The 22728-nt window shown below is 49.5% G+C and overlaps 9 protein-coding genes across 9 annotated transcripts; 4 read left to right on the top strand and 5 right to left on the bottom strand.

Moving 5' to 3' along the window:
- Nucleotides 1-1859: 1859 nt before the first annotated feature.
- On the top strand, nt 1860-4105 carry FIBRA_08133 (uncharacterized protein; the record flags this gene model as incomplete). Its single annotated transcript, XM_012329788.1, has 12 exons — nt 1860-2067; nt 2123-2255; nt 2314-2502; nt 2562-2877; nt 2931-3051; nt 3112-3125; nt 3183-3349; nt 3408-3430; nt 3489-3570; nt 3623-3751; nt 3807-3950; nt 4009-4105. 12 exons carry the CDS (start codon nt 1860-1862, stop codon nt 4103-4105), a joined length of 1623 nt encoding a protein of 540 aa, XP_012185178.1.
- A 190-nt stretch (nt 4106-4295) lies between these two features.
- FIBRA_08132 (uncharacterized protein) lies at nt 4296-6331 on the bottom strand (the record flags this gene model as incomplete). The annotated part of the gene is made up of 4 exons (XM_012329787.1): nt 4296-4793; nt 4858-5081; nt 5136-6032; nt 6079-6331. 4 exons carry the CDS (start codon nt 6329-6331, stop codon nt 4296-4298), a joined length of 1872 nt encoding a protein of 623 aa, XP_012185177.1.
- Nucleotides 6332-6674: 343 nt separating this feature from the next.
- On the bottom strand, nt 6675-9147 carry FIBRA_08131 (uncharacterized protein; the record flags this gene model as incomplete). Its single annotated transcript, XM_012329786.1, has 10 exons — nt 6675-6893; nt 6951-7163; nt 7215-7762; nt 7815-8160; nt 8221-8392; nt 8473-8559; nt 8608-8660; nt 8711-8825; nt 8881-8986; nt 9039-9147. 10 exons carry the CDS (start codon nt 9145-9147, stop codon nt 6675-6677), a joined length of 1968 nt encoding a protein of 655 aa, XP_012185176.1.
- A 257-nt stretch (nt 9148-9404) lies between these two features.
- Nucleotides 9405-11289, top strand: FIBRA_08130 (uncharacterized protein; the record flags this gene model as incomplete). Its single annotated transcript, XM_012329785.1, has 5 exons — nt 9405-9628; nt 9696-9748; nt 9802-10165; nt 10220-11006; nt 11059-11289. 5 exons carry the CDS (start codon nt 9405-9407, stop codon nt 11287-11289), a joined length of 1659 nt encoding a protein of 552 aa, XP_012185175.1.
- Nucleotides 11290-11718: 429 nt separating this feature from the next.
- Nucleotides 11719-13032, bottom strand: FIBRA_08129 (uncharacterized protein; the record flags this gene model as incomplete). The annotated part of the gene is made up of 2 exons (XM_012329784.1): nt 11719-12503; nt 12573-13032. The coding sequence occupies 2 exons, from the start codon at nt 13030-13032 to the stop codon at nt 11719-11721; spliced, it is 1245 nt and encodes a 414-aa protein (XP_012185174.1).
- Nucleotides 13033-14418: 1386 nt separating this feature from the next.
- Nucleotides 14419-16409, bottom strand: FIBRA_08128 (uncharacterized protein; the record flags this gene model as incomplete). The annotated part of the gene is made up of 4 exons (XM_012329783.1): nt 14419-15879; nt 15936-16009; nt 16065-16234; nt 16306-16409. The coding sequence occupies 4 exons, from the start codon at nt 16407-16409 to the stop codon at nt 14419-14421; spliced, it is 1809 nt and encodes a 602-aa protein (XP_012185173.1).
- A 990-nt stretch (nt 16410-17399) lies between these two features.
- On the top strand, nt 17400-18963 carry FIBRA_08127 (uncharacterized protein; the record flags this gene model as incomplete). The annotated part of the gene is made up of 2 exons (XM_012329782.1): nt 17400-17804; nt 17857-18963. 2 exons carry the CDS (start codon nt 17400-17402, stop codon nt 18961-18963), a joined length of 1512 nt encoding a protein of 503 aa, XP_012185172.1.
- A 333-nt stretch (nt 18964-19296) lies between these two features.
- On the bottom strand, nt 19297-21406 carry FIBRA_08126 (uncharacterized protein; the record flags this gene model as incomplete). Its single annotated transcript, XM_012329781.1, has 9 exons — nt 19297-19386; nt 19444-19555; nt 19611-19649; nt 19715-19873; nt 19938-20046; nt 20113-20317; nt 20371-20481; nt 20826-21041; nt 21095-21406. 9 exons carry the CDS (start codon nt 21404-21406, stop codon nt 19297-19299), a joined length of 1353 nt encoding a protein of 450 aa, XP_012185171.1.
- A 913-nt stretch (nt 21407-22319) lies between these two features.
- Nucleotides 22320-22692, top strand: FIBRA_08125 (uncharacterized protein; the record flags this gene model as incomplete). The annotated part of the gene is made up of 2 exons (XM_012329780.1): nt 22320-22552; nt 22614-22692. The coding sequence occupies 2 exons, from the start codon at nt 22320-22322 to the stop codon at nt 22690-22692; spliced, it is 312 nt and encodes a 103-aa protein (XP_012185170.1).
- Nucleotides 22693-22728: the final 36 nt, after the last annotated feature.

Below are 22728 nucleotides of genomic sequence, written 5' to 3'. Positions count from 1 at the left end.
GGCAGTGGTTTGAGAGCATATACTGGTTGAAGCAAAGCTTCAGACTAAGATTTTGTATAGACAACTGAATCTATTACTGAGGACTGTCCCTATGAAGTGTATGTAGAGAACAAGAGGACAAAACTGAAGTACAGTAGCACAAGCAGTGCTACTTAAGTAGGCTAGAGTGAATAGAGTTTAATAAGTCTGAAATACTGAGTTGGATCAGTGATGTACATAAAACAGTTTCACTGGGTTGTATCAGTGATAGAGGTGAAACATGATGTAGGTGAAACATGATATAAGTGAAACACAATGGATATGAAACATTGATGTAGGTGAAACATATCAAGTGATGGGATCAGTTGTATAGTACAGGGTCAACAACAAATAGTTAGGAAAAGAAAAAAGAACCCCCTCCTGACATTGTAACACTCAGTCATTAGATCCCTTAACACTTATAGTGCATCTCACTATTTGTTCAACAAGACATGCCCCCCAATGGCGCACTTACATAATTAACCAGCTGCCCTATTAGGACAAAGTAAAGACAATTAGTTTCTGATTATGCCATAAGACCCATTAAGTACACAAGGATAGCAAGAATTATACAGTTCAAGTAGTTTCTGATTACCTATAAAAGCTTGTGACACTGCAATTCAAATTGCAATTGTTCTCAATGCTAAAACAGTATGCAAGAGGATGCACATGCCATCACCATGCTGATTTCTATTTGCAATTACAAGCCACTAAGGTATTGTTCTACATACATATGCATGCAGAGAAATATTAACATTTAATTTACAATGGCTATCGTTGAATACATTCCGGTTCTGATTTTGCTGATGTGGCACATCTGCTAATTTCTGCTTGAAAGTTGCTAATGCATTGAGGTGTAGTAATGTAGGTGTCATGGAATCTGTCTCGGAATGGACTTGACGGATGCTACTGTATGGCTCGTTATCGCGAACATGGTAACTATCCTTGATACTATCGGAGTTCGCAGTGGATTCTGGTGAAGAAGTAACCCCTTCTTTGGCCTGTACTTCTGGAACTGTGGAGTATGTTTCCCAATCCTTAGGTTTTCAATTCAGTTCACCAATGACATCTGACTTGCAGGTCCAAACGCACTGCAAGATTGTTGTACCAGCATCAAGCCGCAATCGGAGGAAATGATTGAATTTATGAAGAGCCACTAATAGATTATAGTATTGAAAGATGCAAGAGCTGCACGACGACTTTTGCCTTCTGTTCCCATATGTTGAAAATTTGCACATCAATTCCGCAATACCGCCCCCTCATATCATACGAGAGAACTCTGATCTTCTTCCATTGTCAGCTTGGGTAACATCTTGGCTTATCTGTGTGGCTCATCACGGTTCTCTTCTAGTATTGTTAGTCTCCTGATGCAATGCCAGATGAGTCAGGTCAAGTCCGACGAGTTGTCATCCACATCGGATGTGTTTTCCACCATCGCACCTGAGGCTAATTCAATGTGCACCTGAAGTGACTTGATCAGTACGGTCATAATGAACCAGGTTTGTCCCAGACCAATGCTCGAAGTATCATCTCCATTATACTCTATATTGGGATTCTGAATTCACCGAGTTCACGGAATAGCCCTGCTGTGTAAGTTGTGAGCACACACAATGATCATTCACTGGTCATCCTGTGTCCTTAGCGCATGATCTACATTCGGACAAATTTTCATCAGAGAATGAGTTCTTAAGGTTCGGGGTCTTTCTATGCTCCAGCTAGCACCATCTGAATTGCGATTTAACACCGCAGAGGTGCGCAAGATTAGCTAGATGGTATAAATGACTCTCGGCCGATCACCATCGCTCACCATCCCCTCATTTCTATCTGCTCAACCATCGGCAATGTCACAGATTTCAACCCTTGAAATCATCTCGGGCTCACTGTTCACAGGGTTGCTCGTTGCTCATATCCTGCTTCGAACCTACTACAGTCGTGATCGTGGCTTACGTCTTCCCCCGGGGCCACGCCCGTTACCTTTCATTGGCAATATACATCAGTTCTCCACCGAGTATCAAGAAGAAACATTGTTACAGTGGGGCTTGAAGCATGGTTAGCTCTCGTCGCCTTTTTGCCTTTTCGAGTTGAAATCCATTTCGCTATCTAGGACCTCTCATCTATGCCCGCTTCTTTGGCACTCCAGTACTTGTCATCAACTCACTGACGATTGCACATGATCTCCTGGAGAAAAGAAGTGCGAGATTCTCAGACAGGCCTCGTTTCGTCATCTTGAATGAGAGGTGAGTGTTCTTGCTTATTGTAATAAGATCTTTGCTTTGATCATGAGGTGGGCTGTAGTATGGGCTGGCGGGCCATTTTCACCTGGAAGAAGCCAGATGGTGTATTTCGAAGGCATCGTCGTTGGTTATCGGATACATTCCAGAAGAGTGTTGTGAAGGATTATCAATCTTTGCAGCTTAGAGAGCTGCATATACTCCTCTCCGGTCTGATTGCGAAACCGGAACAGTATAGCTCACACTTCAAGCGGTACGTGAATGTTCCAGTGTCCACACGCCTTTCCTTCTCACTCATGACTGTTTCCCTAGCTTCATCGGTGCTATACTGATGCAGATCGCATACGGACACGTCGTCACATCTGACAATGATAAATACATAACAGTTGCAGATGAGACTCTCCTCAAGATAGTGAGATTTGGGAGCCCGGGAACAACAATGGCGGATTTTTGGCCTGCATGCAAGTGCATTCATCCAAGTAAATCAGACATTAACACAGAATTTATTTCAGTGGCATATCTCCCAGCATGGGTGCCCGGAGCCGGGTTCAAGAGACATGTTACTGAGGTGCGGACACTTGTACGTAAGATGATCGACAGGCCGTACGAGATGGTACACGAGGCATTGGTGAGTCCATCTCATAGCCTCTAACAAACCGTTCGTGCACCGATAGCTTGAAGGCCTCTGGTACTGCATTGCCCTCATTCACGGCATCGCTGATCAAGCGATTATCAAACAAGGGATCGTTGACAACAGAGGATGCGAACGATATCAAGGAAGTCGCTGCAATTGTGTACGGAGGTCAATCTCTGTGTCCTTCTTCATGACCTTGATCTGAGAATTTGCCCTTTACGTGTGTAGCTGGGACTGACACAGTATGGTCTTTCCTGATCGAGTGAACAGATCAACAGCTCGCTGACGATGTGTTTAAGACGAATGCTATACTCGCCTCATTTCTTCTTGCTATGGTCATGTATCCTGAGGTTCTAAAGAAGGCACGGTATGAAATAGACAGCTGTATAGGACAGGACCGTTTGCCTGGTTTTGGAGACCGAGGGTCATTGCCATATCTCGAATGTGTCCTCCTTGAACTATATCGGTGAATAAAGTGCATTTTACCTGACTTGCCCTTTTCCACTGACATAATTTTCGGCCAGTTGGAGGCCTGCATTGCCACTCGGTAAGATATGTAACCTTATGTGTATGCTTTGTGCTGGACTCACCAACCCTCACCAAAGCGATCCCTCATATGACATCTTCCTCAGAAGTGTATAGTGGCTATGACATTCAAGCAGAAACTTTGATAATTCCAAATGCCTGGTGAGTAGATTACATTTGACCAGCCGCTTGTGACGACGTGGGGGTTCACTAGGGCAATGTCACGGGATCCTAAGCTTTTCCCCGATCCGGAAGCTTTCTATCCTGAGCGATTCGAAGGCGTTGACCCAAATGATCTCGGTGAGAGGGACTCTCGAAAATTTGCGTTCGGATTTGGGCGTAGGTAAAACCGTCGACGGAATACTTGGAATCCCCCAGATGGCTCATCTCACAAACAGAGTTTGTCCCGGAAGAGATCTAGCAGACGGGACGATATGGCTCACTATGGCAAACATGATGGTAACCTTGGATATCACCAGAATTATCGACGCTGCTGGTGAGGAAGTGGTGCCTTCTGGAGCGCGCACCTCCGGATTTGTAGAGTGCGTATAATAGCAATGCAATTGTCGAGGCGCCCTAATACGTGTCGGTACTCCGCAGACATCCAGTGGAGTTCTCATGTAGCATCAAGCCACGGTCGACAAAGGCGTTGAAACTGATTTCTCAGATGGAGACGGGATTGAATGAACACAACTAAGTAGTGATGATCCACGGGCATTAGATCTGTATTGTATGAGACTAGATCTACCGTATGCCTTTCCATGTCTACATGATGTCAAATTAATTACCACAGCGAGAGAGGGGAGGAATTTTGAATTCGTGTCCTGAAACGGTTGATGTAGGACGGAGGAAATCACAGTGAAAGGCACTACCCTTTCCACTAGTCTTCATGTCCATCTTCCGTGGGTGACTTTCTCGCCCCATCGCCGTACCACAAAAGCGACGCCGATCGGACCAATCAAAGTACATATCAAAATCGCCCATATACACACCAAAAAAGCTTCATCACCCAACAATCCGCTACTCTGCCCCACGTCAGAATCTGAAATTACCGGGCCATGTCTGGCAATTTCAGCTATAAGTAGGCCGATCTCTCCGCGTGAGACCATAGCAATGCCTGTGAACATTGCAGGATAGATAGAGGCGGTGAATGTACTCCGCCAAGACGTGTGCAAAGGCAGCTGCCCTGTCACCTGTGGGTCTCGCCTGTGGGCATATTTGGAGTTCGAGCAGGCTTTCCACCACCAGCCAAAGCTTTGATACAAATGAGGAGATATAGTCCACAAGATGATTGGCACCCCCACCATCAACTTGCCGATACTCATGAGAACAGCGTACACAATCCCTCGCCAGAAGATGGTGCCGTTCCAGAGGGATAAAAATGGCTGATACAATATCAGTAAAAGGACATGAAGGTGTCAGTTATCAGAGTCTGTTGAAGACACCTACAATAGCGTAGCCGATACTGGCGAAGAATAATGGCACCAATAAGTATTGTTGTAGAGGCCCGATCGTCTGGGTGAACGTGCTCTCAAACGAAAGTGCCTCGGAACGCTTGAATGCGCGACCCTCCCCATCGTTGGTATCGTCAGATGTCGAGACAGGAAGTTTTGAAACGTAAGTCAGCGTGAGGCCGGCAATGTACGCGCCGAATAGCACACTACTTCCCGTGTCTAGAGACGCAACTGGCCATCAGAGGCGTCATGCATTGCAGTGGTATTACTCACAATATGCGATTGCTGCGAATGCGCCAAGTGTGCATACCATCATGGCTAGCTTCACGGCATCCGCATGGGCTTCCGTTCCCCAAGAATTGCTACGGTCAGTCGACATCTTCGCCTTGGTCGATAAATGCGACCATCCCCATGATTTTCCTATACTTGCAGGGGCACACCACTGTTCGCCTATCGAATGAAACCAGAATGCGGGGCGCAATATAAAACGCGCGACAGGTGGTGTTAGACTCGCCATTAGTATGGACGAAAGCAGTGGGCGGATCAGCGTCCACGCAAAATGAGGTGGTTGGGAACCAGAGGAGCTCGAGGTGACCAGTGCGGGGATCAATGCAGCAATGACGAGACCCACGACGTCGTCAAGGATCGCTGCGCTAACTAAAATAGTACCTATGCGGGTCTGTTGTAAGGAAATGCTAGATGGTACACGTGAAGGCAACGAAGCTGAGGGAACTGGCCTAAGACTTGTAGTCTGTCGTTTCGAATGGTGGTCCGTACGCCACTGTGCTCTATCTACAAGGTCCATCGGATCGGCACGCACATCTTGCACGGCATTTGCAATAATTCCCTCGTTCTTGTCGGAAAGAGCTTCGTTTTCTGCAAATTTCTCTGGGATGCTGTAGTTATCTCTACTCACGCTGTTCAGCGCTGCAAGGGTAGTTCCGAGGCTAGTGGAGGACAGCGCAGCGCCTGCTGCAAACGCTTCTAGATTTCCGTATCCAAAGCCCCCAGAGAGCAAGGCAAAAGAAAATGCGATCGGGAGAGTGATCCCGGTCAGAGCACAAAGACAGGAAAGAGGAAGATTGGAGAAGAGTACTGGTAGATTAGTGGACAGGCCGCCTATGACAATAATGCTCGATGAGCGCACACATTTCCGCAAACTGCTGGCTTCTGCGAACAGCCCGCAAGTCAGCAAGATATGTTGAAGCCAACATACCTTCGAATACCATCCATACCAAGCCTAAGTATCCCAGTGTACTGAACGTTGCCTCCCAATCCTGAGGTAGGATATTCGCGAGAGGGGTGCCATAAATTACGCCTAATAACAATTCTGCGACGATCCCGGCATGAGCGAAATGATCTGCAAGTACACGAATAACGTTTAAAAAATATAAGAAAGACCCGACGACCAAGAGTTGTGAAAGAGCTGGTTGAACGTAGGGGAACGCGGAGGCCGAGCTAGGCGCCATGGTATGTTCTATTTGTTCGTCAAAGAGTCGGTTTATTGAGGGTTACGCAAGTGAGAGTGGTGCATCAAAGAAGACATAGCTGGTTGCAGCTGGAAAAGCTGTGCGGGCGAAGCTAAGATTGCTCCGGCGGTCTGACTCAAGGAGCGTCTGCAGTGCGAACCGGCACTTGTCATACTTCGTTTATGATTACATTTCGTAGTCCCCGGTTTAATAAAGCCATCACTCCAAACTCAGGCTCCAACTGCTCATCAAATGGGATTAGAATTATCTTATGGCCTATGTGCTCTCGCCAAAATATCATGTACACCACCTAGTGAATGAAGTCAACACATCGACCCCTAGCCTAGTCACTATCACTACTACTATCTGAGTCGTTGCCGCGGTCATCGTTGCGATCATCATCAGTGGTGCTCTCGTCATCGCTCTCGTCTGGTCGCTGCTTGACGGAGCCTCCTCGCATCAACGCCATCTGGCCAGCCAATGAGTCCTCCTCTGGCTCTGAGATCTCATCTTCGTTGTTCGCATCTTCATTCGCGAGCACAGAGGCGTCGTCAATTCTCCACTGAGTTATATAATTAGCAAGCTCCAATCCCGGGATCCATGGTCCCACACAACATACCACGAGATCTTGTGAGAGCTCATCGCCCACGAATGTGTCGCTAATTACATGTACTCTCCAGTGGAAGTTGCCTGTAGTTGGTGGTCCGGAGAACTGTAGCTTGTACATGCGATAGTCTTCCCCCATTGGGATATCGGAAATCTTCATGGGCGGAACCATAATCTTATTAGATCTGACGTCAGACAGCACGACCCACCATCCCGGTTTGCGGTTCTGTACGAAACCTTAACATCAGTTGCCCGTCACAAGCACCATCTTACTTACCGCGGGCCAAAAGGGAGCGTGCGCCCAGCCATTGGAAAATTTGTCGATCGGCATGTTCTCTACGTCTCCCTTGGCAGCCAAGAAATCTTGCTCCCTCGTCTCCTCCGCCTTAGAATCATGAGCAACACCATTGGTAAATGGTTGTGAGGATGGTGGTAGCAACCGAATTTTGAGGACGAAAGAAATGAACGAAGATGGCGTGATGTATCGCTCTCCCAGCACCTTCAAGCCAGCATCAACAATGTCGATCTTACCCCATTTCTGCACAGCTTTCTTTATCTCCGGAAGCCTCTCGTCGCCCTTCTTCTCCAATAGGCTAACGACATCTGCCACCTCGTTCGCACCAGGGAACAGCTCTGTTGACTCATCGGGGCTGATACCAGGGAGCTGCGCAAATCTGAGATTATCTTGACCAGGAACAATGGCCTGAGCGAGGTAGGCATGGAGTCGCATAGCAGAAAGTGTGGGCTGCAGGAAATTGCGCGATGTACTGATATTTAGCATTGAGTTGAGCAAGCTTGGCATTTGAAGCAGGATGTCAGCTTGCTCTGCAAAAGTTATATCAGTGGTTTAACAGGTAATGACAGATACCCAGCAGACCTTTTCGCAGAGCATTGTTATCAAGTGGCAGACGCAGGAGATGAGCATACAGCAAGATGAACGATCTTTGGCGGCTATTGTGCTTCTCAGGCATCACCTCAGCAAGCTTGCTGAGTTCTGTCCAATGGTTGCCGAGTTGCGCCTTGATCTTATTATCCAATTCAGATAACTCGTCGTCTTTCTTTGTCGCTCTGACCGCTGGGCGTTCCCACTCTAACGTCTTCCCAAGAGAACCAACTACCTCTTCCATACTAGACTCCTCCGTCAAACCCTTGAAGAATGTTGCCGCAGTACGTGCATTGACACCATCCTTCGTCTTCTGGCGATTTCCGAACCACCAGCGGCCCTATATAACGTATGGATATCAATGCGGAAGCAGCTTGAAGCTTAATATCTGGCAACGTACCACCATCGCAGGTAGCGCACCACCGAAGATCAAGCCATATGCGCCAAGAACCCATATGTTGTTACTACTCTCCACAATCCAACTGGGGAGTGCAATACCCATGGAGACTTCCTGACGACCATCTGGGTGACCATAGAGCTCCCAATTCTTCCGAATCGTTTCGTCCGTCAACCTACCATCCAACGTCGACCGCGTTTAGGTTACTACAGTGTACATCTCCCCACAAGCGGAACATGTAACAGAAAGACGTACGATTTGTATGCTTTTGTAATCTCCACAAACTTGGCTTCAACGGCCTCGATGGTCTGGTTTATGTCTAGTTTCACTTTATCCGGATGGCTGTTGGTGCCTAAGCAAAAGGAGATAGGCACAAAACAAGTTCCTCACAATTTCCGGGACAGTTTCTTGTAATGAGATTTAATGGTCTTCAAATCTACACCCTATACCAATCATATGAGATCAAGATCCAGGAAGCCGAGACAATACTTACACTGCCAAGTCCTAAAATTTCAAATGGATCATAGACTTTATTCTCTACCTCGGTCGTGGAGACCTTATATACAAGGAACGCGACCAAGGCCCAACCAGCCATGAGGATAATTGTTCTGCACCAGAACCTGATCAAAAGCCCACGCACAGGATACGGTGCGAAGTCCGTACTTTAGTTTGAACTTAGGAGCCAATAATGATATTTTCTCGCGCTTGCGAATGCTTTCCCGCTGTTCGACACAGAGTTTGCACTGACAACCGGACATAACCTCGCGCTCTATTGAACATGTGATTAGTGCACAAGTCTGTTTCCGGAGAAATATACGCACTTCGTGATGGTATTGACGATATTGAAAGGGGAATCAGGATTATGGAAAGACAGGTCAAGAGGAAATATGCGGCCATGTTACCGGCCTCGTCATAGTTGTAGTTGGCCATGGCGGCCTAGACAAACAAGAGGGTCTAAGACAGCCGTGTCGGTCGTGAAGCAACTGCAGTATAGCTGAAAGGGTTAAAGAAAGGCGAGGAAGAGAGGAAGACGTCGGACACGTCGCGTCCACGTCGAAGGCAGAGGATAGACTGTGTCACGTTGGCCACACGATCGTAAGCTGTAAAGTACCCGTGAGAACTTCCTTCCTTTTTCGTTGGTCCTCTTCAGTCCTCGTCATTTCATTACTACCTCTCTGCCATCCCTCATGCGAGTCAAAATATCGAGTGCACCGCCCCTGCCTGTCTGTAAAGCCTGGTTCAGCGTGTACTCGGCATCTACAGTTCTCGAACTCAAGCTACTTCTTTGCTCCGATCTTCCTGCTTTACGCGATGCTCGGTTGGATGCGAAAGACCTGGTTTTGGTCCTCGAGGAGTTTGAACTGTTAGACTCAAGTCCTATTGATGTTGTCAGGGACGGAGATCTCATAGTGTGAGTACCTGATCTGCTTCAACATTCTCCGTTTATCGAAGGCTCTCATGGCAGCCTTGTCTGACAGTATCAAACGTAACTCGTTGGTTCCGTCTAACAAGCGCAAGGCGCCTACAAGCGGTATGTTATTTTGCTGATTCTTCGCACCATCTGATATGACATCCAATTCTCAGATCATAGTCCTGCTCGCAAACGGACGAAACATGTGGCTGATGAGCTCAGGTCGAAAACCTTGCTATCTAGCACTGCGACCCACGAAAAACCACGGCCTTATGTCCAGCGTGGCAGTTCGCCCAGTTCTTCGTCTAGCTCAAATTCCGAGTCCGAATCTAACACGAGCAACAGCTCTGATACAACGTCAGAATCAGACTCGGGTTCGGATTCAAACTCTGAAACATCCTCATCGGCATCCTCTGCGTCCTCTTCTCCGTCTGTAGAAGCAACACAACCGGCCCAAAGTAAAGAGAAGACTTGTAGCGTGCTTGGGTCCGTAACTGCTGCGCAGTCCTTAGCATTTTCGAGAGATAGTAGGGCATCGTGAGCGATCGCATTTCTCCCATTCCGGAAACATTGTTTACCATTCTGTGCCAGTGTTACCGCCACTGTATTCGTGCCGCCGGGACTGGGTAAACCATCCACGCACAGCCGCAATGTTCGCCGGCGACGGAAGAGAATGTATGAACGTCTTGCGGCAACGGCAGAACCTGTGAGCGTCAATGAGATTCCGTTGGGATTGAGAACGCGCATTCCGGAATCAGCACCACCGCAGCAAATACCACTTGTCATGTCAGCTCCCAAACCTTCTATAGAGGCCACTCAAGAACCTCCGGTCATCATGATGGCGTCCCTCCAAAATAAGAATAAGCGGAAGGGTTTCAAAAAGTCTATGTCGTCCGTAATACCACCGAAAATCATTTTTGATGTCGAGGACGATGCGGCGGGACCTAGTCATTCTACTATTTCAGCAGAACAAGCTCTGCCATTCAGTAGCGTTGATACAATTGATCAGGACGTATACTTGGCAAATGCACGTCTCATTCCACCCTCGGAAAAGCAAGAAAGAGGACTACTACCAGCACATATGTTTGTTACCAGTGTTGATGTTGAAGAAGGTCTGCATCCGAAGAGGAACAAGAGGAAAAAAAGAGCTCGACTGCAGGACCCTGAGGAGGTCGCAGACGATGATTACCAACTGCCGTACGATGATATGGAGTATGGACAAATCGCCCCGGAGCCTACAGAACGTCTTCGCGCGAGATCTGTTCCTACGCATGAGTCCTCGGCGCTAGACCGAGCCGCAGTGAACGCAAAATGGGTTTCTCTCGTAAAACTCTCTGTGCCCTCTCAACTGAAACCCGATATCGTTGTAGCATGGAAGGTCAGTAAATTTTCTCAGCGTCCGCTCGTAATTTTCGATTGACGTCATGTAGGAACTCGGTATAAACCCGACGACGTTCACACCCGAGATGCTCCTTCATCTCGGACGAGTCGTCTCGTGTGCTGAACAACTTGTTGTGAAGCCTATCCTAGAGCACAGTCCTGCAGAGATTTCCTTTGGTGGGCTTATCGTAGCCGAGGACGAAGAGGTGGATCATGTTGAGATGGAGCAAGCGTATCTATGGAGTGATGTAACCCAAGGCGATTGGCGAATTGTACCGTAGAGGAGCTTGGTAACGTCGCACAGCGAGGGATACCGCTTGTGAGAATTTTGATTCCACGCTTTCAAAAAAACACGCGAGCTTAGGTATGTCGCCGATCGTCTGAGGGAAAGTGATGTTGCAGGCATGCTATTTTGTGGCACCTTACATCCTTCCGTTGTAAGCCTGAGGCTTACGCTAAAAATCTGCCTCAAAATGAGTTCAACAGCGTCCAGCGCTTGCATTAGAATGACACTACTATAGTATGTACGTACAGATTGGAGAGTAGAAAAGATCCAGCACCAAACAAGGAATGTGTACAGAGTTCTGAGTGACCACGAGAATATAATGAGAGCAATGATACAGCAGGGTCAGCGAAGTTACATCACGACAGGCCGACAAAACTCAAGCAAATCATAACATGTATACAAAATAAATGATGTGATTAGAAATTTACCGTCTGAAAAGCATAAATCCACTGTCAGCACCGGGAGTAGCAGCAGTCGCTCGCCTCCTACTAGTAGGCTGGAGGGTTGTCCTTGTCGACGTGGCCGTTACATTTTGGGCAGGCTGATACAGTGGAGCATTAATGATAGGATACGGATATGTTTGTGACTTGGGTTGCGGGAAAGGGTAAACCGGTGGTATCGCATGCGCAGCCGCCGCCGAAGCGGTCGAGACAGCCTTCGGCCGTTGTGTAGCTGCAGGCCGAGGAAGTCCCGGATGAGTCGGTTGACGAGACTGAGCGGATATCATGGCGTGAGCGTGGCGTGCAGCAGCTTCAGAAGCGGTAGAGATCGGTCCTACGGGTCCACGAGGAATGCTGGGCGCAGAGGGAACGCTGGGTGCTCGAGGGCGGGGAACATGGGGGGTCGATGGACGCCGCGTAATGGACCTCGACGGCCGAGGAGGGGATACCGGGGACAAGTAGGTATTGGCTCTTGATGCCTCGTGCCTGGGATAAGGCTTAGGCGGAACTGGAGGACGGTAATCCTCATCCTCGGACTCGGCTGGAGATGACACTGGACTTCTGTAGTGCCTGGGTTCGAATTGTACTCTGGGTGCTCCGAAGGAGTGTGGTGGTGGAGGGACAACGTTCGGCTCTTCGTTGCCGTCAATGGGAGTTATAGGGGGAGTTTGATAATTTTGTGCCGAGATGACGTAGGGTGCATCATCCTTGGGCGGCACCGCAGGTGGCTTCCCGCTCGGTTTTCTTGTCGCATTCAACTTCGGTGGAGCTTTAAGTACGAAAATGAAAGATCGTCGACTTTAAATGTATCTCATAAAGCAGTGAAGTGAAAACTTACCTCTGGCCCCGAAGGTGTGCATTAGTTTGCGCTCAAATTCATCCAGAGTCTTCACGGAAATATTAGTAGGGAGGTTGTAATCTAACAGCCGCAGTACTTCGCGCTCCAGTCGCGCAATTTCTCTTCCATGGAACCGATTCCCCGCTGCCGCCACCCAAGAATGGAGCGCGTATACGTCGTCGGCCAACATCTTCATTGACAGTATGAGAGCGGTGAGGATTAAATAATGCCCACAAAACACGCGTCCCTTCTCAAATCGTTTCTTGAGAATGTCCAGCAAGTACAAAGCGTTTATCACAGTCCATTTCGCGAGATGTGTCCGATACAGGACATAGCCAATGAAAATGTCGAGTTCCCATCCGGGTGGTTCCATCCTCGGATCAGGATTTGATGGTAGCGGAGGAAGGTGTCCAGAACAGTCAAACGTTTCCTCGAGGAAGCGGGCAGCAACCTTAGCCATATCTTTAAGATCATAGTCTTGTCCAGTCTAAAGATATTTCCGCCGCAGTGAGAATTTCCAAGTCCAGGAGATAGATATGAGGTCTCACATTTTTGCAAAACACAGGCTGGGGCACGTTCGTCTTCTTGGACCGGCTACCATTGTGCGCCACTGACGACGACACTCTGCTGGAATCAACCGTCCCTGTTGATATAGCCCGCGGTCTTCGATTTGGAATTTGGCTCATACCCGATGATTTATACCGCTAAATGAATGAGAAGGGCACCTGCACCAACGGGTGTCTGTAGGAAGACAGAAAATGAAGGAATGAGATGGGACTCGAGAAAGAGAATGACTTGTGACCCGGGAACAATAAGTACCAAGAGGAATGGGAGAAGATCTTATATGAGAATTCAACCTCAGGGCCCATAACCTTTGGCTTTGCCGCTGTGGCAGGATGCCACTTGAAAATGACTAATCAAGACAAAGCAACGTGCTGACCGAAGCCACAATCCGGACCATATAATCCACAACTGATCTTCTTTCAATCCGGCGTTCACATACTGTAGGGGATGAAGGTGAAGTGTTGTAATTTTGCCGCAAGAATGGACGTCGACGTCGCAGATCAATCTAGTCTCAATATTTAATTCTCGTGAGTAAAACTAATACGAAGTGTACGTCATTATACTCATCTCTCTAACACTCGTTATCGTTTGTATTCACCACAACACATATAATTCTGCGACACGATCGAATGGACATATTTTTGATGTTCAAGCCGCGCGCTTCGTAACTTCGTGCCAATGACTGCAATTTCAAGCTCACCTCGCAGGATGATGCCAGCAGACGCATGTGAGCAAGGATACCGCACCCGTCAATCACAAAGATATTCTTTCTGTAACGGTGAGGTGTCCCCAGCGAGCGATTTGAAGGTCATAGCCCGATGACACAACTGCCAGACACTGGCATAGTCGGAAGCGCGAGCTGGTGGCTACTAAGCGTGGCCCAAAAAGGCAGGTGTCTAAGTTCAGGCGAGATTTCACCATCGCGATGACGGATCGCTCAGCCGTTTCCGATTTTCCCTCAATATGAGGCAAGTGAGCCTTATTCCTATGTGTCCCTTCATATCTCTGCGAGTGGGCTATCGCATATCACTCTCACCGGCGATATGCTGACATTTGAATACCGACTACTGTACCCCGACTCCGATTTTGGTGTTGGTCAGGATCCCTTACTAAGAGACGTAAATTTTCTCATGCTGTACTCTTAAGATATAGATATAGATAATACTGTGCAGTGTACTTCAAATAATGTCAGTCGGAGTCAGCGAATTGCCAATCTTAAAGTATGCATAATTCTCGCGATTGAATCCAACAAACGTAATGATGCCTCACATCGAGCCAACAGTCAGCGAGCATATGAAATGCCAGAGCGTCTAGGTGGAATAACCGGCGGAGTCATTGGTGGGTATCTGGGGGGGATTACAGGCGGTGTTGTTTGATATTTAGGAGGGACAATAGGTGTTGCTTCAGTATGCTGCGGTCCCGGAGAGCGAATTGGGGCATGAAATGACCCAGGTGACGCAATGCGTCTGCTCGGGACCATTCGCGGTGCCTCCCTTCGCAGTTCATGAACCACTTGACCATCTGCCGTTATCGTTTTAGGCGAGGCGCGAGAGGTGATTGATGCATTGTCTTTCATGCGTATGCCAGGGGGATATGATCGATCGCTAAATATAGGCGGTATAACTGGGGAAGACTCTAGAGAAGGGGAGATGATCAAAGCATCTAATGGACGACAGCCAGGGGATTTAGCCTCCAGCGTGTGAAGTTGCTGAGTTATGCCTGAAATCTCATTCTGCGTGAGCGGGAGGCTTGTGCGCCGCATGCCTGTCGATGTGTAACTTCGAGGTGGCTCTCCGCGTTCCATGCCAACTTTACGTGGAGGTTCATGGACTCGCGACACGCTTGAGCTCGCCTCAGCTAGCTGGAGAGCAGAAAACTCTATCGCAGGCACCAGTGGATGCATCCAACCTGGGGGCAGATCTGGGATGACAGGATCGATCACCGAGGAGAAAGGACCCGCAATATCGCCACCGGGTGGGGCATCTAGTATCCAGGCACCACTCCGTCGTCTGCTTGACCTAATCGAAGATAGCGATTCAGAAGTAGTTCGATCCAAGGAAGCTTGCATATCCTGCTCGATTGTTTCCCAAGACCGATGCGCATCCATCAAGTCAGATTTGACAAGACATCCTCCGACATTGTCCATAGATAACCACGGCTCACTATCGCATGACGAAGAGTCAGGACGGGGCTGGAGATAGCCATTGAGAGAGGGAAGACGCGAGACGTGAGCAAAGTCCTGTTCCAATTTCTGTTTGAAGACATCGAGCTTCTGAGGGTGGATATCGAAGAGCCAGCGTAACGTCACGCACACTTGCAACTCCGATTCGTCGAGAGTCCTATATGAAGGCATAAAGGATTCCAATTTTCGAAACAATCCCACATCCGCGTCGTCGCATAAGAATTTCATGGCGATTAAGAAGGCGGCGAGAAACAATGAGTGCAATCCATCCGGAGGAACGGCCTCAGAACCCTGGCCAGGTTCCCCGGGTCCAGGCTCTCTGAGTTTGTCAAGAATGTATAACGTAGTCCACACCACCATCTTCTCTCCCCGCCACAGGCGCAAGACGTCGCCGATAAACAGGGGAAGCGTACGTGGCGGGAGGGATAGGCGATTTGCATCACCGAGGTGCTTCGAGGCATGGTCACATCGCGCTAGCATGATGGGCGCAGCGTTGTATGAGAGAGACCATAGGATGATCTTGAGCATTGAATCGACATCGTCATCTGCGAAGTTCTCCTCCTAGACGTCAACATGCCTTCAGAAAAGTATATCTTAGATGGAATTACATTTCCTACCTTTCTGCAGAATCGAGGGACGGGCACTGTTCGTCTTTCGGCCGACCGCGGCCGGTGTTGAGTCAGCGGCGTTTCTGCATGTTTTGAGGGGGATACATTCGTCGCTCTGAGAGGGTGATCATTATATACCTGCTTCATGCCAGAGCTTGAGCAACGACAGGTTGTTAGAGGTTGGGTCGCGTCCGGATACCAGGTGTGACAATTCTCTGAGATCAGTGGTCGGTTGTGGCAAGAACTCGTAATGAGTGATGTCTGGACAGCATTTTGAAGGATTTATTTCAGCAGTGATGTTCAGTTGCCTGAGAAGTGGCTGTGAAGGTAGAAATGCAGATTCAGCCAAGATCGGACATCTAGCAGCGCTACTACCCACCGTCTCGTGGCACAGCGTACACTAGTAGTAAAGGCCGAGATTCCCCCAAACAGCTCGTCCGATACGTTGAGTGCGACGTGATTTCGATTTCGTCCAGCAAGCATTGAAATGTTGAATCTCGGCTGTAAGACAAATGATACAAGTGGGTAGTGAATGCACTACAGTAAAGGTCGGACTTCATGTAACTATGAAGCAAATATTAGCCTTCAGCGCTTCAGCGTTTCGGCTTGCCGACAAACCAGTACAAACTCTACGGCCACGCGATTGAGTCTGATCAACTGGAGTTCCGAATATCAGTCAACCTAGTCTTGAGGCCAACTCTTGAGTCGCCAGGGAATCGTGCCTTGCACCACGCTTTTGTTAGACGACAGCTCAAGGTTTTTCTAGTAGGTGTACTTCTACTGGGAGTTCTTGAACATGAATAGGTTAGAGCAGCGTTTTCCGAAAGTATGGAGCGTATATTTACTCCATTCGCATTCACAGAGGTCCAATAATTTTGGTCTGTCACTAGTCAATTATTATCTCACATACTTTTTTCAATGAGGCGGGACAGGACAGACCATAGACGAGGTAGAGGTATGTTACTCGCAACAATGCGCATGAATCCTGACATTCTCATACAAATCGATCTAGTATCTCTTGGACCAGATGGTACGCATTATGCCGCAGCAACTTGGCCTTGAGCGGTGTTGCTGAAAATCCAATATAGCCTCCCCCGGACTCGGATGAAGATGCGATGGTTACAAAACTGCGTCAGCGGCTCAAGGACATGCTGACAGAACTGAGGAGCGGGGCGGAGGGTACAACTCGCGCATCATGACTATCTGAAACATGAGCCGTCGATGGCGCCGGGTGATATGTCTCCGCACTCATTTTCAAGGCATATATTGCTGGGATACATGATAGCATAGATCGGCAGATCTCAGTATATGATGATGCTTTAAGCGCAACGATCCCAAATAGGCAGGCGACTAAGTTCAGTCAAGATAGCTTCTCGAGGAAACTTCAACTTGACACTTACTAGCAACCCCGCCTCATCGTCAACATCAGCCGCAGGACGGCCATCCTATAACACTACCATCCGACTGTATCCCATGTCGCAATTACCTTACTTGAATTCTCCCAATCCCATGGAGGACATAACTCGCAGCTTCAGCATCCCGCATAGTCCTGGACTCGTTTCTTCAACCTTTGCTAAGCAGTCGAGCCCAGATACCCCTATACCAAAGTCCGCTTTCAGCTCAATCCAGGGAAGTCACTCGGAGGGAAGGGCAAGAAAGATGCAGACGACAGTTGCCGTGCGCGAACGCGATCCTCATCGCTTCAGGGTATTTCCGCTCAAGCAGGTGCGCGAAAGCCTACAGGGGCCGTCGTCACGGAGATTTCGTTCCACGGGAGATGCTTGTGAGACAGAGTTAGAGGAGGCTATGCGTCGCAAGCGGAACATGTCAGCTGGTTCTACCCCTTTCGCAATGAGAAAAGCGACACACAACAGTCTGGTGAGTTCTTAAGTAAGATTATATTCAACACTTGTAGACAGGTAGCCCGTAGCCCGTAGCACAGGCCCATGTCAGTGAGCGTGCTGAAAGCCAGGCAGACGACTCGGGTATATTCCTGGATACGAAATGGACTGAAAGTACCGACACGGATGGAGTAGCTCCGCTCTGCGACAGCTTTCGCGCCCATAAGCACGAATCATCGACTTCGTCGATTCAAACCCACGAAGTTATCAGGATGATCCGAGATACGTTGGCACGCACGCCTGGACGGACGACTCAAACAGGGCAACAGCCCAGCGGCTTGGAGGAGGAATCTGACGAACTAGGGCCACTTGTCACTCCGTCATCTCGCTATTCGGTCAAGGTCGCACGTCCAATCCCTGGACTCGATTCCGAAAATCGTATCTCGGATTCTAGACAGGTCCGTTCGCGCAATTTTGTCAAAGGATTCGCTGCAAGGCGAAGATCACAGACGGTCTCTGAGGTCCCTAGCCGTAAGTTCTTCGATGCCTCAAGCGCCGATTCAAGCTCTATACCCGTAGCATTGCGCAATGCTACAGGAACACGCCATTCGACAGTCCGGCGTCATGCTATCTACGCGGGCTCTGATGAACGATTCGCTTGTTTCCAACTTCGTGGTGAGGACGACGACGATGAGCAGACGTCAGCGAACATCGTTCATTCGACTTTGCATCTCCCGAGCTCAGATGGTTTGGCGTCAAACCTGGACGAGAACCGAACGCTCCTAGCTAGCAGTGGGATGGTAAGACACAATCGATCGTCTTTCGAAAAAGATGTTGAACCCACCAAACATTCATCGTTGGGTCGCTCCCGGCTTGTGCTCGCCGACCTCGACCCCAACGCTCTGCCGCCTCATACATCCTTTCCTGCCCGCTTGCGCCAAGTAGCCCATCCAGTCTGGAGAGAAGATTCTCGCTCAGTTTTGCCGTGGACCCCGTTGAATATAAACAAGCGACGCCCTCGAGATTCTCTGGATGCTGTTGTACACGCTGGGTTGATGCCTGCTGCTACAGAGACGCTAGCTAAGGACCCATTTTGTGTCGACTATTCTAAGGACCACCATCCAATCGTGCTGGAACTACTGAGTGAGCTGGACCTCGCGCTTGCGACGTGGAAATTTGGAGTGTCCTACATATGAACCTGATGTACGATATGAACCATTATACCTATATGTGGGTCGTCAATTAGCTTGAGGGGCGTGTGAGAGATAAAAAGGATGATTAAAAACGTTAATGAACAACCGAAAGACTCTGGAAATATTCTTCTCACTTACACCGGCCGCGAGATCAATTATGCTACGCCGCGCCAGAAGGGTCGCGCGCGCATAAAGTGGCTGAATCTCGCAATGGCGGAATCGATTGCATGTGTACATATTCATCGAAGTCTGGATACTTTGACCAAGCGCTTCAGGAAATCAGTGTGCTCTCAACGTAGCAGAGTATGTCGCAAACAACCAAAGCCAGCCCGTCGCTCAAAACACAATTAAAAACACCGGTCGGATCGCATCGTCGCTGTAGACGATCGTCTCGTTCAGCGCCCCGTTCATTCTGTCAAAGACGACCTGTTTGAAGACTCAGATTCTCAGCATCTGGCAGGTTGGACGCCTCAGACAACGCACGGAGTTGTACCCTGCGGGAAGAGACGTAACCTCGTTGAAGTACGAGACGCTGTATATGCATCCGAGGACGACCTTCGTCAGGAGCATGACGCCGTTTGAGTAGCTCATTGCCCTGTAGCACGGATCCCGCATCAATGCAGCCCACGCCCCAGCTCACGAATACATACTTATTCGACGCGGACGACGAGTATACACCGGCTCCAAAGCTGCCGAAAAACACAACCCCACCTTGTCAGTGCTTTGAGGGCGTGGGTGGAAAAATGAGACACACGCGCCATTCGGATTCGCCAGGCTGACTTTGAACGAGGTCTTCATTATGTTGCATACCGCGCAGTTTGTCTGGCTGCACAGCGTCGTCTGCCCTGCATTGCCCAGTGTGCATTGACGCGTCGTACCATGGTAACGGAACGTCTCATTGCCGATTCGTTTCCTGTTGCAGGGCCACAGCATCAGGCTCGTTAGTAACGGCGAGCAGGTGGCGATACGAGACGCACCGGTAGGCATCGTAAGGCTGGAGGAACCCTGTACTCTCGATAATTTTGTATACGTGCTTGATCGCCGGGCGCGTGCCCTGCTTCCACGACATGTTGAACTTCGTCTCCACTGCGTGCCAAAGTCAACTTAGCCAACCAGTCGAAAGCAAACAAGCAGACGGGGTGCCGGACGCACCCATTCTCCAGGTGACGTGCCCTTTCGGGATCTCCACAATCTTGGGCGCCGTCTCCATCGCGAGCTCTTTACACGTCCGCCCACAGAAGTGATACTTGCCCAGCTTCGGGCGGCAGCGACAATGAAGACACGCAATGCGTGATTTGTCGCGGCACGTCAACCCGCACTGGTTGTACGGGCCGAACTTTGGGCGGCGGTGGCAATACTAGCAGGCGAGATCAGGTTCCACGTTCTGAGAGGACTGTATTGCGGGCTCACATTGCACTTTGTGTTATCGCCACCTCCGTTACAGAGGATTTTGAGGCATGTCATGCCGCATGTGAGGTAGTCGACGGAGCCACGGCGGAAACATGAGCGTTTTTTGCAAATCTGCGCGATCTTGTCAGCTCCAGTTTGGGGCTGTCTCCCTCGACACTCACGACGCAGAGCTTAATGAACCCCCTACCGCTGCGGCTGCTCGTCGTAATATTGTATTTCGCAGCGCAGGTTAGGCCACATGTGGGGTATCTCTTTCCATTGCGACTAAATGCAGGACGCGCCCCACAGATCTGGCTTTTGTCATTAACACTCTCCGCGGTGCGAACACACGCAGTGTGAATACGCACCACACAAAGAGCTGTGAAATTTCCCGTCTTGTATTTTCCTGCGCAGGTCATACCGCAGGTGGGGTAACTCTTTCCGCCTTGGCTGTACGCGGGGCGCTTTCCGCATACCTTCATATGGACGAGGCCGTCAATTAAATGGTATCCCATATGGATAATCAATGGACCGACCGTGCAGAGGGTGCTGATGGTGCTAGAGGTGGCTCCTACTCCGCCGGAGGTACCGCTTCTAGCCCCATTCAATGTATTATACTTGGTAGCACAAGTGAGCCCACAAGTAGGATAGCTCTTCCCATTGTGGCTGTAGGTGGGACGAACATCGCAGACCTGCGCAGGGAATCAGACACGTCGTCCTCTTGTCACGCGTGGGATCGCCATACCGGACACATCGACATTCCTCTACCGGGGTTCTGTTGCGCAGGAGATGCCCGACTGACTGTGGGCATTGGAGCAACGTTCATTCGTCCAAAGCTGCCGCTAAGCGTGTTGACGTCCGAGCCGGCAGCAGAGAATGAGGCGTCGGCGCTTCCTGGGCCGGCCATGTCATCGGTCCCATCCTCGTCAGAGGACACGCTGTCAAAATCGCTGTTGACGTAGTCGTCACTGTACCCATTGAACCATTGGCCATCATCATCGTTCAATTGGTCGTCATCGGAAGGAGGGTAAGAATCGTCAGAGTAGATCGATGTCATTATATTTCGACAAGGTAAGTGTTATTTGCGAGATGCCGTGTCCTCGGTTATGGAGCTGGACGATGACAATGACAATTTATACGACGGTGTCGAGCGTCAGATCGTCGACATGAGGATCCAGCGTGCCATGAGAATGGTCGTATCTGTATTTCATAATAATGCTGGTACTCATTCAAGTTTACTCGAGAACGCACGCAGGTTGGAAGTAGCACCGCCGGAAATTAAAGGAAGCTGCCAGTGTGATTCAATGCAGGGCAGCGCCAAGATGTGGGGAATTTTGAATACATCAGGCGAGTGAGGGCTGTAAACAATGAGGACTACGCACGGCCATTAGATCTGTCTGTAACAGGATTCTTGTCTGGACAAAGTAATGTCCAAGAGGCATGATATCGCGACGGCGGTCACCAAGGTGAGAATGCATGGATCACCTTCAGGAATACAACATGATCAACACGTTTGCAACTTCTATTGTGCCCTCAGCGAGCTTGCAGCGGGCGCCATCTCTGTGGCTGCTGCCTGCAGGTACAAGCAAGTTGAATTCGCTGCGCACAAACCTTGCGAAAGCAGCCGATCAATGTGTTCTCAACTTGAAAAAATATTTGCTGTGATGAAATGTCAGTGATCAGATACCTCAGTCCATTGACTGGCTGTCGTCTCCCAACGCAAAGTCCAGTAGGCATTCTGCGCTGTGCAAAACAACTCTAGAGACCGCTCAACACATGCCACCTGGACGCTGAACGCTAAACATTAGGAATCCACTCACCACTAATAGCATCCGCTCGGCCGACCAGCACTATGCACTGGCATATCGCTCAATCTAGCAGTCTGCAAATACAACGCCGCAGTGATGAGCCGCGCCTATCCACGCTTCCGGCTCCCTACAGCACGAGTCGACGTTTCCACTGTCCCCGTCATGGCAGACTCTCCAGTCTCACCCTGTAACTACCTTCCCGTCTTGCCTAATAGCGACTACTACACCATAGGCGAGAACGACGACAGCATCCCGTCTACTGACATCTCCGATTCCGAGGAGTTCCCACCCGAGCCTGATCGCCACATACTAGTTGCCCCGACCGCCCCTACGCCCAGTGCGATGCCTGCGCACAGCCGGCACAAGCAGCCGGCACAAATGCGGCCGACACCGATGTGCGTCGTACGTGGGCCTTTGCTGCGCGTTCCAAGGAGAGAGTTTCACGTACTTCATCAGGTCTGTGGCGTTCGTCCACAGTACTACAACGGGTCCAAAGCCTACCCTACCTGCGGCCTCACATACGCCGACCGACTGAAGAGCACCCAGAGCGCGGGCGGGAAACAACACAAAC

The sequence above is a fragment of the Fibroporia radiculosa genome (genome assembly GCF_000313525.1).
Source record: "Fibroporia radiculosa TFFH 294 genomic supercontigs, scaffold36126, whole genome shotgun sequence".
In the NCBI taxonomy this organism is placed as follows: Eukaryota; Fungi; Basidiomycota; class Agaricomycetes; order Polyporales; family Fibroporiaceae; genus Fibroporia; species Fibroporia radiculosa.
The sequence above is the reverse complement of the archived record's forward strand: the minus strand, read 5'-3'. Positions and strand labels throughout refer to the sequence as shown.